The sequence below is a fragment of the Oryctolagus cuniculus genome, chromosome 19, assembly GCF_051225735.1.
Source record: "Oryctolagus cuniculus isolate XC-2025 breed Fujian yellow rabbit chromosome 19, ASM5122573v1, whole genome shotgun sequence".
Classification (NCBI taxonomy): Eukaryota; Metazoa; Chordata; class Mammalia; order Lagomorpha; family Leporidae; genus Oryctolagus; species Oryctolagus cuniculus.
The window spans coordinates 69,853,641-69,867,112 of record NC_142885.1 but is presented as its reverse complement, the minus strand read 5'-3'; the positions used below and the strand labels follow the sequence as shown (position 1 = coordinate 69,867,112).

At 69.1% G+C, this 13,472-nt stretch overlaps 4 protein-coding genes across 12 annotated transcripts; 2 read left to right on the top strand and 2 right to left on the bottom strand.

Moving 5' to 3' along the window:
* Positions 1-58: 58 nt before the first annotated feature.
* TNFRSF12A (TNF receptor superfamily member 12A) lies at positions 59-1,924 on the top strand. Its single transcript, XM_051836319.3, has 4 exons — positions 59-218; positions 919-1,023; positions 1,176-1,310; positions 1,395-1,924. The coding sequence occupies exons 1-4, from the start codon at positions 125-127 to the stop codon at positions 1,448-1,450; spliced, it is 390 nt and encodes a 129-aa protein (XP_051692279.1). The 5' UTR covers positions 59-124; the 3' UTR covers positions 1,451-1,924.
* On the bottom strand, positions 1,876-3,440 carry HCFC1R1 (host cell factor C1 regulator 1). 2 transcript variants are annotated; one of them, XM_002722767.6, is made up of 4 exons: positions 3,308-3,440; positions 3,016-3,181; positions 2,557-2,673; positions 1,876-2,379 (listed from the first exon to the last, which is right to left on the bottom strand). In XM_002722767.6, exons 2-4 carry the CDS (start codon positions 3,108-3,110, stop codon positions 2,244-2,246), a joined length of 348 nt encoding a protein of 115 aa, XP_002722813.2. In that variant the 5' UTR covers positions 3,111-3,181; positions 3,308-3,440; the 3' UTR covers positions 1,876-2,243. The 2 variants fall into 2 exon arrangements, with proteins under 2 accessions (XP_002722813.2, XP_089177534.1); XM_089321408.1 differs by lacking the exons at positions 2,557-2,673; positions 3,308-3,440 and having other exon boundaries at positions 3,016-3,230.
* THOC6 (THO complex subunit 6) lies at positions 3,428-6,057 on the top strand. 2 transcript variants are annotated; one of them, XM_051836316.3, is made up of 13 exons: positions 3,428-3,561; positions 4,033-4,148; positions 4,256-4,320; positions 4,407-4,510; positions 4,582-4,619; positions 4,695-4,743; positions 4,846-4,917; positions 5,005-5,107; positions 5,191-5,240; positions 5,320-5,382; positions 5,481-5,591; positions 5,677-5,811; positions 5,897-6,057. In XM_051836316.3, the coding sequence occupies exons 1-13, from the start codon at positions 3,523-3,525 to the stop codon at positions 5,975-5,977; spliced, it is 1,026 nt and encodes a 341-aa protein (XP_051692276.1). In that variant the 5' UTR covers positions 3,428-3,522; the 3' UTR covers positions 5,978-6,057. The 2 variants fall into 2 exon arrangements, with proteins under 2 accessions (XP_051692276.1, XP_051692277.1); XM_051836317.3 differs by having other exon boundaries at positions 3,546-3,945.
* Positions 5,508-12,730, bottom strand: BICDL2 (BICD family like cargo adaptor 2). 7 transcript variants are annotated; one of them, XM_051836313.3, is made up of 10 exons: positions 12,637-12,730; positions 11,263-11,558; positions 9,051-9,266; positions 8,569-8,685; positions 8,305-8,451; positions 7,474-7,671; positions 7,214-7,363; positions 6,801-6,931; positions 6,562-6,682; positions 5,508-6,466 (listed from the first exon to the last, which is right to left on the bottom strand). In XM_051836313.3, the coding sequence occupies exons 2-10, from the start codon at positions 11,542-11,544 to the stop codon at positions 6,317-6,319; spliced, it is 1,512 nt and encodes a 503-aa protein (XP_051692273.3). In that variant the 5' UTR covers positions 11,545-11,558; positions 12,637-12,730; the 3' UTR covers positions 5,508-6,316. The 7 variants fall into 7 exon arrangements, with proteins under 7 accessions (XP_051692273.3, XP_051692272.3, XP_069919891.2 ...); XM_051836312.3 differs by having other exon boundaries at positions 11,263-11,611; positions 12,637-12,715; XM_070063790.2 differs by having other exon boundaries at positions 11,263-11,634; positions 12,637-12,712.
* Positions 12,731-13,472: the final 742 nt, after the last annotated feature.

Below are 13,472 nucleotides of genomic sequence, written 5' to 3'. Positions count from 1 at the left end.
CCTCGGGGCGGGCCGCGGGGCGGGCGGAGGCGCGGGCCCGCCCCGGAAGGCGGGGGCGGGCGGCGGACTGGGTCCCCGCCGGCGGGCGGCGGGCGCAGACGGCGGCGGCCGCGGGACGCGCACCATGGCTCGGCACTCGCTGCTCCCGTGGCTGCGGCTCCTCGTGCTGGGGCTCGGGCTGGCGCCGCTGCGCGCCGCGTCGGGGGAGCGGGCGCCAGGTACGCGGGGTCGGGGGTGTCCGCAGGGTCTGGCACAACTGGGATGTGAGGTCAGATGGTTTTCGGACGCCGCGCGCCCTGAGAGCGGAGGTCGCGTCCGTCTCCGAACTTCACCCCAGGTCGCCGGCCGCAGCTGCTCGGCCTGTCCGGGTGGGGGTGGGGGTAAGGGTGAGGGTGGGGTCCTGCCCCCAAAGTCGGGACTAGACGTGGAGAGAACGTTCTTTTGAGGGTGAATGTTTGGTGTGGTGCGGGGCACGCCCCAGCCTCGGCAGTGCGGGGGTCTGCCCAGCCGCGGTGACCAGGGTTCCGAGCGCGGGGGGAGTGTCAGGAGACACGGGGGTCTGTGCCCTCTATACCATGTGGGGTGCCCCCTTCCATCCGGTGACTTCAGTGCCCAGATATGCGGGGGGGAGGGACCGGGGTCGGCCCGGTGCCCAGGAGTGAGTCACTCGCTCGAGGCGGAGGGGGGGATGGTGGTGGTGTGGGGACCTAACGCACCCCCCCCCCCCCCAGCGTCGCGGGTACGGCCCCCTCCTGCGTTGCCGCCGCCCGGTCGGCCGGCCGTGCGGTCACCTGTGAGGAATGCGGGGGGGGGGGGAGGCGCCAATGACTCGCGTTACTCGAGCTGGCTGACCCTGACCTCAGCCCCCAGAATAGCCACGCCCCACCCCCAGCCTCTGACCCGCGGGCCCCTCCCCAGGCACCGCCCCCTGCTCTCGAGGCAGCTCGTGGAGCGCGGACCTGGACAAATGCATGGACTGCGCGTCGTGCCCGGCGCGACCACACAGCGACTTCTGCCTGGGCTGTGAGTGAGGGGCCGGGCGCGGCGGGTGGACCCCAGGTAGGGGGGTGGGCTGTCAGAGGACCTGGGGAACCGAGGACGGCGGGTGTGGGGAAGGGGCTCTGGTGGGTGGGTGGGGCCAGGGCTGGTCCTGATAGGGGCGACTCTGTCTCCAGGCGCCGCAGCCCCTCCCGCCCCCTTCCGGCTGCTCTGGCCCATCCTGGGGGGCGCCCTGAGCCTGGTCCTCGTGCTGGGGCTGCTTTCTGCCTTCTTGGTCTGGAGACGGTGCCGCAGGAGAGAGAAATTCACCAGTAAGTGCGCCCCGGCCCGGCCCGGCCCCCAACACCCCCTCCGCGGCGCGCCGGCCAGTCACGACGCCGCTTCTTATCTTGCAGCCCCCATAGAGGAGACCGGCGGAGAGGGCTGTCCCGGAGCGGCCCTGATCCAGTGACTGAGTGCTCCCTGCCAGCCCGGGCCACACCCACTCGCCATTCATTCATTCGTTCCTTCCAGAGCCAGGCTCCTCCAGCCACAAGTGGGGGGGCCGAGTGAATCACCTCGGAGCCCGGCCCGGGGTTCAGAGGCTTCCAAGGTGTCTGGTTGCCCCGTCTCTGGCTCCCGGACAGCGGAGCAGCCTCCTGGTGGCTCACCCTAAACGCATGACACTACGAAATTGCAGTTTTGCACAAGAGGGCCAGACACACCGCTAGGCTCCACCCACGCCCGTGTCCTCAAACTCTTCCGCGGGGGTCCCAGCCTGGGGGCGAGGGAACCTGCTGGTAACACTAGGGGGCTGGCCCTCCACCGGGGCTGGCCCTAAGACTCAGACCTCCCCAACCCCCAAAGGGGGAGGGAATATTTATTTTGGGGAGAAAGTTTTCAGGGGAGGGAGAATTTATTAATAAAAGAAATCTTTAACTTTAAATGGTTTGAGAGCGGCGTGGTCCCAGCTTGACTCCGCGGGCTGGAGGGAGGGAGTGAGTCAGTGGCGCGGGGGCGGGGGCGGGGTTCTGACTCACGCATTCTCAATGCCGGGACCTGGCCGGCCCCCACGGTTTTCCAGGGAAGCCCTGAGCGGCAGCCGGGGCCGGACGAAGCCTTCGCCTGCGCGGCATCTTTATTCTGCTCCCCGGGGACACAGTCTCCCTTCCCACGCTCCTGCCCCCGTGGGGCTGCGAGGTCCGGAGGCAAGAAGGCCGGGCAGGCGTCTGGCCCCTCCGCGGTGCAGCTGGGGAGGCGGGCACTCAGAGCTCCATCCCGTCGCCGGCTGGGGTCGCAGGGTGGGAGGGCGTCGGGGGGTCCCCCAGCCTCAGCAGCCGCAGCGCCTCGGGGATCAGGCTCCCCGGGTAGCGCCAGAGCAGCACCTCCGAGCTAGGGCGGCTGGAAGAAGAAGCCTCAGTGAGGACTTGGGGCCCGCTCCCTGCCCAGGCCCCCAGGGCACTGCTCGGGAGCCAAGACCCGGAAACGGCACGCTCGGAGGAGAGTGGCTGGACGCTAAAAATAGCACGATGAGGCAGGGCCCGGAGCGGCCCGAGGACCTTGAGCGATCCTGCCTACCTGGGTGGGGGGGAGACCCCGGGGGGGCTGCAGTAGGGGTGGTCGTTGTGCAGGCTGAGCCGAGAGAAGTGGGTGGCCATGCTCTCCTCCGACGGGGAGTGCTTGCGCACGGGCTCCCTGGGGAGATGGGGAGGAAGGCGGGCGGATGCGGGCCGCAGATGACGGAGACCTTGTGGGGAGTCCCCACGCTCGCCGCTGGCCGCTTGTGCGCGGAGAGCGGAGCTGAGAGAACAGCAGGGCCAGGCGCACCCCGTCCCCGTGGCCCGGTCCCGAGCAAGTGCGCACTCGCCAGGAGCGGACCCCTCGGCCACCAGCGGCACACCGCCCAAGTCCCGACCCTGAGCTCCAGCCCAGGAGCCGCCGGTCCACCCTGCTCCCAGGCCTCCCGCAACACCAGCCCCGGGGCCCCGGCCCAAGCTCCTGCGCCGCTGACGCCCACCCCAGGGCCCCCGCACTCACCTGGCGTCCAGGCCGCGACTCGTGCCCGAGACGGCCCGGGGGTCGCGCAAGGCCCGGCTCAGGGGGCCCCGCTCCAGCGGCTTTTGCAGGATCATTAGGGTCCGGGGTCGTGCGGGCAGAGGGGTGGGAGCCGGGCGGCAAGGGGCGGGGTCTCCGAAGGCGTGGCCTAAAGCGAGGGGTGTGGCTTTAGGAGGGCGCCGCGGCGGCCTTCTGCGCAGGCGCGAAAGACGCGGCGGCACGCGGCGGGAGGGAGGGCTGGTTCCGCGGGGTGGGGGAGGGGGCCGGGCGTAACCGGACTGCCGTGGGCACCGCTCTTCGGTATCGGGGGGCTCCGCGGCGCTAGCCTCTGTTGCTGGGTTCGGGCAGGTTCGCGGTGACCGCCTTCGCGCCGGGCCGGCTGGTAGTGGTGAGGCGGCGCGGCAGCGCAGAGAGGGGAGGCCCGCGCGCACGTCCGGAACCGGGAGGCCGCGTCGCGCGCACGGCACTCTGGGTCTTGTAGTTCCGGCGATGGAGCGGGCTGTGCCGCTCGCGGTGCCTCTGGGTCAGGTGAGCCGGACGCGGAGCGCGCTGCCTTCTGGGGTTCTGTAGTCCACGCCGGGCTCGGACGGGGCCGGCAAAGGGGCCTGCCGTGAGCCCTGTGTTGCGTGGCTGTGCGTGGGAGTCGGACTGTAGCTGAGGGCGGGAAAGGAGCCCAGGAGTGCCCCGTGGGGCTGACATGACATCCAGAGGAGTGGCTGGGACTGAGGACGGGATGGAAGAGCCGCCTTTTAAGTGCTGTCCGCGTGTGCCCAGCGCCCTGCGTGCAGTAGCTCGTCTCCGTGTCAGCGCCCCGTGAGCTCCACCTGACGGGGAGGCTTGCGGGCGGGGCGTGATGCTCGCCCGGGGCTCCCTCTCCGTCCTCTTGCAGCCCCCCTGGGACTGCCTGGGCAGGTACCTGCTTGGAGGCCGCCGCCCCAGAGGGCCGAGAACTCGGGGGCGGGGGCAGGGAAGCGGGTCTCATCCGGCCGCTCCCCCTAGATGGAGGTGTTCCAGGCCCTGCAGCGGCTGCACATGACCGTCTTCTCCCAGAGCATCTCCCCCTGTGGGAAGTTCCTGGCGGCCGGCAACAACTACGGGCAGATCGCCATCTTCAGGTACCCCCGGCGCCTAGGCCCTGGCACTCAGCTTGCCCCTGCCCCCGGGGGGCACCGCAGCCCTCTGCTTCCGGCCCCCTGAGCGCCCCCTCCCGCTCCGCTTCCAGCTTGTCGGCCGCCTTGAGCTCAGAAGCCAAAGAAGAAAGTAAGAAGCCGGTGCTGACCTTCCAAGGTGGGTCTGCCTGCGGGATCTGGCCCAGGGGACCCTGGTGGGGGAGGGTGCGGGTGGGCCCGCTCAGGCTCTGCATCTCCCCCTAGCTCACGAGGGGCCCGTCTACAGCATGGTCTCCACCGATCGCCAGCTGCTCAGTGCGGGGGATGGGGAGGTGAAGGCCTGGCTCTGGGCAGAGATCCTCAAGAAGGTAGGGGTGTGGAGCGGGAGGAGGGCCTGGGACGAGGAGGCCTTGGGGTCACCAGTGTTCCCCCTGTGCAGGGCTGCAAGGAGCTGTGGCGTCGTCAACCCCCGTACAGGTGAGCCAGGGCCGCGGGGGTGGGGGCAGGAGGTGGTGTCCGGGTACTGACCCTGCCTCCCCCCCACCCCCCCAGGACCAGCCTGGAAGTGCCGGAGATCAACGCGCTGCTGCTGGTGCCCAAGGTCTGAGCCCTCTGTCCTGGCACGAGCTCTGCAGCTTCTCTGCGCCCCCCTCCCCCCGCCCCTGCTTCGCAGCCACTCCCAGCGCCCCCTGCCTCTCTGCAGGAGAATGCCCTCATCCTGGCCGGAGGGGACTGTCAGCTGCACACCATGGACCTGGAGACCGGGAGCTTCACCGTGAGCCGTGGCCTGGCATCCGGGTGGTCCCAGCGTGGGGGGTGGGCACCCCGGGGTCCGGGCCTGAGCCTGCGGCTCTCCCTGCAGCGGGCCCTGCGGGGCCACACGGACTACGTCCACTGCCTGGCGCTGCGGGAGCGGAGCCCCGAGGTGCTGTCCGGCGGCGAGGATGGGGCTGTGCGGCTTTGGGGTACGGTGGTGGCTGGGCGGGTGGGGGGCGGATGAGGGGGAGCCCTTTGGCCCCTCGCCCCCCTCATGGCTCCCTCCCCACAGACCTGCGCACGGCCAAGGAGGTGCAGACGGTGGAGGTGTACAAGCATGAGGTGAGGGCGGGGCCACAGCCTCCTCCCCTCCCCCTTCCTGGCTCCCAGCACCTTCAGGTCTCCCCCTCCTCTCTCCCAGGAGTGTGCCAGGCCCCACAATGGGCGCTGGATCGGATGCTTGGCCACGGACTCAGACTGGATGGTGAGCTGGGCGGGGTTCAGGCCGTGGGGGGGTGGGGGCGGGGGGTGGAGGCTCCAGGCTGTCTGCTGAGTGGCTGGGGCTGCTGTCTTCCTGCCCAGGTGTGCGGAGGGGGCCCAGCCCTCACCCTGTGGCACCTGCGGTCCTCCACGCCCACTACCGTCTTCCCCGTGCGGGCACCACAGAAGCACGTGACTTTCTACCAGGACCTGGTGAGGCCCCCATCTCACGTCTGCCTCCCTCACCGGCCCCCTCTGCAGCTGCGGCCCCTGAGTTCTCTCCCCGTCCGCCCCCCAGATTCTGTCCGCAGGCCAGGGCCGCTGCGTCAACCAGTGGCAGCTGAGCGGGGAGCTCAAGGCCCAAGTGCCTGGCTCTTCCCCAGGGCTGCTCAGCCTCAGCTTGAACCAGCAGCCAGCGGCCCCCGAGTGCAAGGTGGGTCCCCCAGGTGCTGGGGGGGCAAGGCGCCCTAGGAGGCCCCGGGGCCGGAGCAGGCCAGTCATGCCCGTCTTGCTGCCAGGTTCTGACTGCGGCCGGCAACAGCTGCCGGGTGGACGTCTTCACCAACTTGGGCTACCGGGCCTTCTCCCTGTCCTTTTGACGGCCGGACACCTGCACCCCCGCCCAGCAGCCTGCACCTTGTTCTGTTTTTTCACAATAAAGTTTGTTTTTTATATATTACTCTGTGGGATGCTGAAAACATAAGTACCCGAGTGGGGGGGGGGGGCATGCCCGGGCAGGGGTCTTGGAGCTTAGAAGCTTAGAAAAGATAGACCTCTGTAGATTCCAAAAATAGACGGCTCTGCCCCACCCGCTGCTGCCACCTCCCGGCCCCGGCCCCAAAGCTGCTCCCCAAGAGCCCCAGCCCAGCTCCTGCGCGAGGCGGCCACCTGGGCCCCCCCCCGGTTCATTGCCGTTGGAGGAAAAGGGGCCCCAGCCGTCAGGTCCTTCGGAAGAGGTTGGTGAGGAAGCCGTCCCGCAGCGAGAAGCGCGGCGCGGCGCGGCGTGGCGGGGGCGCCGCCGCGGCCGCGTCCAGTTCCTTCTGGCGCTGGGAGCGCAGCTGCTGCCCGATCACCACCTGCATGTCGTCCTGCGGGGCGGCCGGCCCGAGGGGCGGGTCAGCGCGCGGCCCCGCCCAGGCCCCGCCCCAGCGCGCGGCCCCGCCCCGGCCCCGCCCCCGCGCACCTGCCAGGCCTCCAGCTCCTGCGTCAGCGCCACCTTCTGGCGGATGGTGCGCAGCAACTCCCGGGACAGGGAGTCTCGCTCGAGCGAGACGCGGCTCAGCTCCAGGGACAGCTCCCGGGTCCTGCGGGCGCGCGGGGCAGAGCTCGGGTCCGAGGGCGCCAGGGCCCGGCAGGAGGGGGCCCCTGGATAGGAGTGGGCAGGGCCACGGCCCCCCCGCCTTGGTGGGTGCGGGCACTCACTTGCTCACGGCCTCCTCCCGGTCGGCGAGGGCGCCGCTCAGGGCCGCCTCGGGGTTGTCCTGTGCCCGCAGCTCCCTCTGCCTTTGCAGCTCCTCTCGCAGGGCCTGGAGCTCTTCCCGCTGCAGCGTGACCTGCGGGCAGGGGCCGGGCAGCGAGGCCGGTGAGCCGTGGGCCTCCCAGGGGCCCCGCGATCCCCCTCCGAGCACCCCAGGCCGCTCTGGTCGGGGCCGGGAGGTGTAAGCCCGCAGGGGTGGGGTGCTGTCTAGGCAGGCTTCCCGGAGGAGGGGACACCAGACTGGCTCTCGAAGCATGACCTCAAGTTTGCTGAGGTGAAGCTAAGTCTAGGGATTAGCAGGCAGAGGCCGGAAGGTGGAGACGAGGAGCTGCTGCCGCCTAGGCGCCCCCTTCCCCACCTCGTCCTGCAGCCTGGCCACTTCCGCCTTGCTCTCCTCCAGGATCTCGGCGGGGCTGCGGGCTGCTCGCTTCTTGGGAGGCTCCAGGCTCTCCTCGCGGGAGGCAGGCTGGAGGCTGGACACCTCTTGGGTCTCCGGGAGCACACTGGTCTGTGGGACAAAGGAATGGGCCTGAAGGTGGGCCCGAAGGGCTCTGTGGCTGGCCAGGTGTGAGGACAGTAGGGGCGGGGCCTGCGCCCTCCCCTGCGTCCCCGGCTCACCTGGGTGTCTCGGCCCGCGCTGGCGTCCGGGGCCTGGGCCTGGCCCGTCTCGAGGGTGCAGGCGAGCTCCGACTGCAGCGAGGCGCACGAGGCGTCGGCGGCCTGGAGGCGCGACTCCTCTTCCAGCTCCGAGACGCGCCGCTGCAGCCTGCGCAGCGCGCTCAGCGCCTCCCCGGCCTCGGAGCGCGCCCGCTCCAGCTGCAGAGTGGCGGGCGCCAAAGCGCAGGCGGTGAGCCCCGCGTGCAGGACGCCCGCATCCCGCCGCGCGCCGCCCCCGCATCGCACTGGCCCTCAGCGAACACCAATCTCCTCGCGCAGACAGCAGGGCGCGGCTCGCCCCGCAGCCCCGCCCCATCTGGTCAGCCAGTTCCCAGCCGGTCCCGGCCCCTCCCCGCTCGCCTGCCTCCCAACCCCTTCACTGTCTGCTTTCACCCAGCACTTCGGGATCCCCTCGGGGCCTCCCGCCTTCTGCCCTGCGGGGCGTGTACCATTACGTCCCATCTCACGCAGGGGCTTCCCACACTGGTAGGAAGGGCTCTAGGGCCAGGCCTTCTAACCCCCGAGAGCAACTCCAGGAATCCGGCCATGTTCCCGCTCTCCCTCCCTTTTCCCCGCGGTCTCCCCAGGGTTGTTTCTGGTCTGAGCTCTGGCCATGGTCCCCCAACGGCCACACTGGTGCGTTCCAAGCATGCACTCCCCTACCCAGCAGCCTTCCACAGCTCCCCCGGCCCTCAGACCATTGCCCACGCTCCTGCAGCACGGCCCCTCGGGTCCCCAGTGATCCAGTTCTGGCCTCATCTCCCAGAAAGCCCAGAGGCCGCCCTCGCTCACCTCCAAGCTGTGCTCCCGCCTCTCTCTCCGCAGGAGCAGCAGCTCCTCGTGGGTGGTCTGCAGCCTGCCCTGGCCCTTCTCCACCTCCTCGCGGAGGCCCCGGATCTGGGCCTCCAGGTCCTGCCTGCGGCTGTGCAGCATCTGGTTCTGGAAAGAGCTCACAGCTGCAGGTGCGGGCTGGGAGCCAGCCCCGATGGCACCTGGCCCAGGGTTGCTGGCTCAGCCAGGCCCCCCGCCCCGCCCCCGGCCCCAGCAGGCACTCACCTCCCCCTGCAAGCTCTCCAGTCGAGTCCTCAGCTCTGCCCCAGCCAGAGCCTGAGACTGGCACTGCCCTCGAAGGCTGTCCAGCTCCCTCTGAAGCTCTTGTTCAGTCTGGGAGGCCTGGGGCAGGGGTGGCAGTGGTGTCCGCAGCCGGCCCCAGCCTTCACGCAAAGCCCAGCCTAACCCTCCCCGCGGCAGGGCGCCCAGGCATTGGCCCTCATCTCTCCCAAGGGCCTGGGGTCAGGGCGCCCAGGCGTTGGCCCTCACCTCTCCCAAGGGTCTGGGGTCAGGGCACCCTGGCGTTGGCCCTCACCTCTCCCAAGGGCCTGGGGTCAGGGTGCCCAGGCATTGGCCCTCACCTCTCCCAAGGGCCTGGGGTCAGGGCGCCCAGGCGTTGGCCCTCATCTCTCCCAAGGGCCTGGGGTCAGGGTGTCCAGGCATTGGCCCTCATCTTTCCCAAGGGCCTGGGGTCAGGGCCGTCCCACCTGGGCCAGCTGCTGGCTGAGCCGGAGGTTCTGCTCGCTGAGTTCGCTCAGAGCACGCGCCCGCTCGCGGCCGCTGTCCTGCTGCTCGGAGCGCTGCTCTCCCAGCTGGGCTCGCAGGGCCTCCACGTCCCCCTCCAGCTCCACAGCTCTGGCCTCCCACTCGGCACCCCGGGCTGCCAGGCCCCGGCGCAGCTCATGGTTCTCCTGCTGGAGCCGCTGTGGGAGCCGGGCAGAGGGTCAGAGACAGGGAGAGGGAGAGAGAGTGGCGCCCGGGGTCCCTCACAGACAGGCACTGAAGCAGGAGAGGGGAGAGAGGGAGGAAGTGGACAGAGTGTGAACCCCGAGACTCAGAGGGAGCAGGGCGGAGAAGGCCCCGGGCCAGGCGGGAGGGGCTGACCGCCACCCACTCACCTCTGGCTGCCGCCTGGATTTCTGGACCCGAGGTCGCAGGCGCCGTTTTTGGCGCCTGAGTCTGGCAGAATTGAAGCCCCGGCCCATGGCCTCCCACTCCTGCGGTGATCCAGGCTCAGCAGGCCCAGCCTCTCTCCAGCCCCTCTTCCCAGCTTCTCCAACCCAGCTCCCTCTAATTAACCCTGGGCAGCCTCACCCTGGCCCCACGCCTCTGCTGCCCTCCCCCAAAACCTGTCGGACCAGCGGCGACGACGCGCCTGGCACACCCAGATGCCCAGCTTGGGGAAGCAGGCAAGTCGAGGGGGAGGGCATCCTCTTGCCCCACTCTCTCCAGGCCCTCAAAGGAAGAAGGCCTCGGCCCACGCAGGTGCAGCCACGGCGGCTCCAGTTAGGAGCAGACACGCCCGTGCACGTGCTCCACCTGCATCGTCTCGGTTCCTCCACTAGGGGGAGATCCTCCCTCTCATGTTACAGTCCAGGAAACAGACTCAGAGGGGTTAAACGGCTCAGGCAGCCAGACTTTTAACCAAGTCCTGTCAGGACAGGACAGCACAGCCCCGGATAAGCCGGCAGGTTCAGGGTCCCACCGTGCCGGCCAGTGCCCTGCCGTCGCTGCCAGGGGAATGGACAAGTCCCCCAATGTCTCCCAGCCCCTGGCATGCGTCCAGCATCCTCTGCCCCGCCTGCGCTGGGGCACGGCTCTCAACAGTAAGTGAGGCCGAGTGCTCTACCTGCAGTCTAGGGGGTCCTGGGCGCGTGGACGCTTGCTTGGAAGGACAGTAAGCGCTCCAGACAAACCCAGGGCAGGGTGTCTGACCTTAGCAGTGAAGACAGGTTGAGATGCCCACATCCCACATCAGGGTGCCGGCGTTTGATTCTCAGCTCCGATTCTGATCTAGTTCCCCTGCCAATGCAGGCCCTGGGAGGCAGCAGGCAATGACTCAAGTACCCGGGCCTCTGCCGCTTGTGTGGGAGACCAGGACTGAGTTCTGGGCTCCTGGCTTGGCACTGGCCCTGTCCCAGCCCTGGCCACGGCAGGCATGTGGGGAGAGAGCCAGGGGATGGGAACTCTGAAACCCAGGGAAGTGACAATGAGTGAGGCGCAGGGTGCAGGTGGGGCTCCCCAAGGAGGGGGCCATGTTCCAGCTGACTCCTGCGGGGCGAGAGTGGACCAGAAAGAACCAGCAGGTGCAAAGACCCCGAGGGAACAAGCCTGAGTTCATCTGAGCTGTGTGAGGGGAGACTGAGTGAGGACCGACAGGCCCCGTCTGCAGTGTCTGAAGATCCGGGTGCCCCTGGCAGGAGGGGCTCCAGGAGGCTAGAGAGGAAGCGGGGGACACCTGAGGAGACACGGGTCAGGGGGCTACGGGGACGGGGATTTGAGCCTGGTTCAGAAGAGTCAGCAGGGCTTGCTGACGTAAGGGAGCAAGCACACGGCCAGCGGGATGCACGGTCTCCGGCCCTGAGGGGAAGCCAGCATGGGGCCAGCAGGGAAGGGTGACACTGGGCGGCCGCCCAGGCCAGCTCGGGGCTGACGACACAGGAACAGGGGGATGTGGGGGCCCGAGGGGCACCCCAATGCGAGTGTAGCTGACTACAGGGCCTGGGCGGATGCTCCCGCCTCACAAGGTAGGGCAAGAGTGTACCCAGATGATGTACAGAGAGCGCTTAGCCCAGGTCCAGGTAGGGGCAGCGGCTGGGATTATGCCACACCGTGAGGGCGGGGCTAGCCCAGAGCCCCCTGGGCGGGCGTCCCGCCCCTGCCCGGCCCCCGCCCGGCCTGGCCCAGCCCGGCCCTCACCTCCTCGCGCTCCGCCTGCTGTGCGCTCAGGGCCTCCAGCTGGCGCCGCAGCTCCTCGTTGCGTTCCAGGAGCATCTTGCCGAGCTCGGCGGCCAGCAGCAGGTCCTTCTCCTTCTGCTGCAGCTGCAGGGCCAGGTCCTCGGGCCCCTCTGGCGCTGGGCCCCCTCCCAGGAATGAGTCCCGCCGCTCCAGCACGAAGGGGAAGAAGCCCTCGTCGCCGCTGGGGGAGGCGCCCCCGGAGAGCAGGCCCGAAGGGAAGCTCGGCCCATCTGGGGAGCTCATGGCCCCTGCAACATCTGTGAAGAGCGGGCGCTGCCTCCTGCCCCCTGCTGGCCAACACCTGGCCTCCCTGGGCCACCAAGGGTTAATGATCTATGTTTTGCCAATGACTCCGTTAGTGTCTCCAGGGTAAACTGAGGCAGGGAGCCTAAGGAAACCCCCTCCTGGGGCCGACATCCCTGCCTCCCCTCTCCCCACCACCCAACGGTTCCACTCCCCGCCCTCACCATCTGGGAGAAGATTCCCAAGCGATGGGTTGGTGGGGACTGAGCCACTGCCTCTCTCAAGACACAACCCTTGGGAACCTGGGCCCGGGACCCCTTTGCCCCCAGGAATCCAGCTCCGGGCCTCCGGGAGCGCAGGTCCCCCGCTCCTCACCGCTGCCCCCTCTTTCCCCAGGACCCAGGTGTTTGGACTCCACCCTTTCACTCTGGGAAGTTCTCACTCTCAGCGCTCACCCCTCCCGGATGCCCACCCAGGCCCCCAGGCCCCCAGTTTCCCTGGCCTCGGCTCCAGGCCCAGGCCGGGCGAGGTAACAGGTTGTGCCGGCCCGCGCGCTGGGGCCGCCGCTCCAGTGTTCTGTTTACTTCCCGACCCGCCCTGGGGAGGGGAGCCCTGCGCTCCCCGAGGGCCGCCCCGGGCCTGGGATTCAGGGGCTTCGGAGCGAGGGCTGGGCGCGCAGGCCTGCCGACTGAGCTCCCCGGAGGGGGCCCCGGCCCCCGCCCCCGCGCACACACCTGTCTTCGGCTCCGTTCCCGGCCCTGCCCGCAGGACGCTGGCGTCGCCCAGCCCAGGGTCCGAGTCAGACCCTTAATCCTCCCTGACAAGGCCCCCGGGGCCCCGCCCCTGCCGCGGAGTCGCGGGCCCGGCCGTCCCCTCCCGTTCTCGCCGCCCGGCTCCTACCACCAGGGGTCGGCGCCCCGAGCCCCACGCAGCCCAAGGGTTCCGAAGCCGACGCCGCCTTACCTGCCGGCCCCACGCAGCCCCAGGAGTCCGGCCCGACCGCCCCAGGGCTCCCATATTCCCTTCCGACTCCTGGGTCCACTCCCGCCCAGAGCCTGGAGGGCCCCGCCCACGGCACCCCCAAGCTCTCACCTGCCGCCGCTGGGTTCCCTCCGAGGTCCCCGCGGTGCCAGGTCCCCTCTTCCGGAGGCGGCGCCAGGTGCGAGGCCGGCACAGGTGAGGGGGCGGGGCCGCGGGAGGTGCCGGGGCGCCCCCTTGTGGTCGGAATGACCAGGCGGGGGCCGAGAGGGTCGGAGGTGCCAGCCCATTCTCCCTGGGAAGTGGCCACCCCGGCAACTTTCGTGAGCACCTGCTGTGCGCAGACTCTGAGCGGAGCATACAAGTCAGCTCCTTTCCCCTCACAACCCGCGCCGCGGGACAGGGAGTTACTAACGAGGATTGATTACAAACCGCTGTGCTCAGCGAGGTGATTTTTTTAATAGTCAATTTTTAAACATTTTTATAAATATTTTTTTTTTTCATTTGAAAGGCAGAGTTACAGAGGAGAGACAGGTCTTCCATCAGCTGGTTCACTCCCTGGGTGACCACAACAGCCGGAGCTGGGTCGATACGAAGCCAGGAGCCAGGAACTAGGAACAGGAGCCAGGAGCTGCTTCCGGGTCTCCCACATTGGCACAGGGCCCCAAGGACTTGGGTCATCTGCTGCTGCTTTCCCAGGCCATAGTAGAGAGCTGGATCGGAGGTGGAGCAGCCGGGACTCGAACCGGCACCCATGTGGGATGTCAGCACTGCAGGCTGACATCCGCTTTGCTACAGTGCCAGCCCCTCGACGTAGTGTTTTACTGTTTGCCTTTATGACATCCCAGTGAAACAGGAAGTGCGATCTCCTCCCACGAGGCAACGGGTGCTCCAGGGTCCCAAGGACAGAAAGTGAGTGACAGCTGCAGAGGTGCGGTGTAGCCACCGAG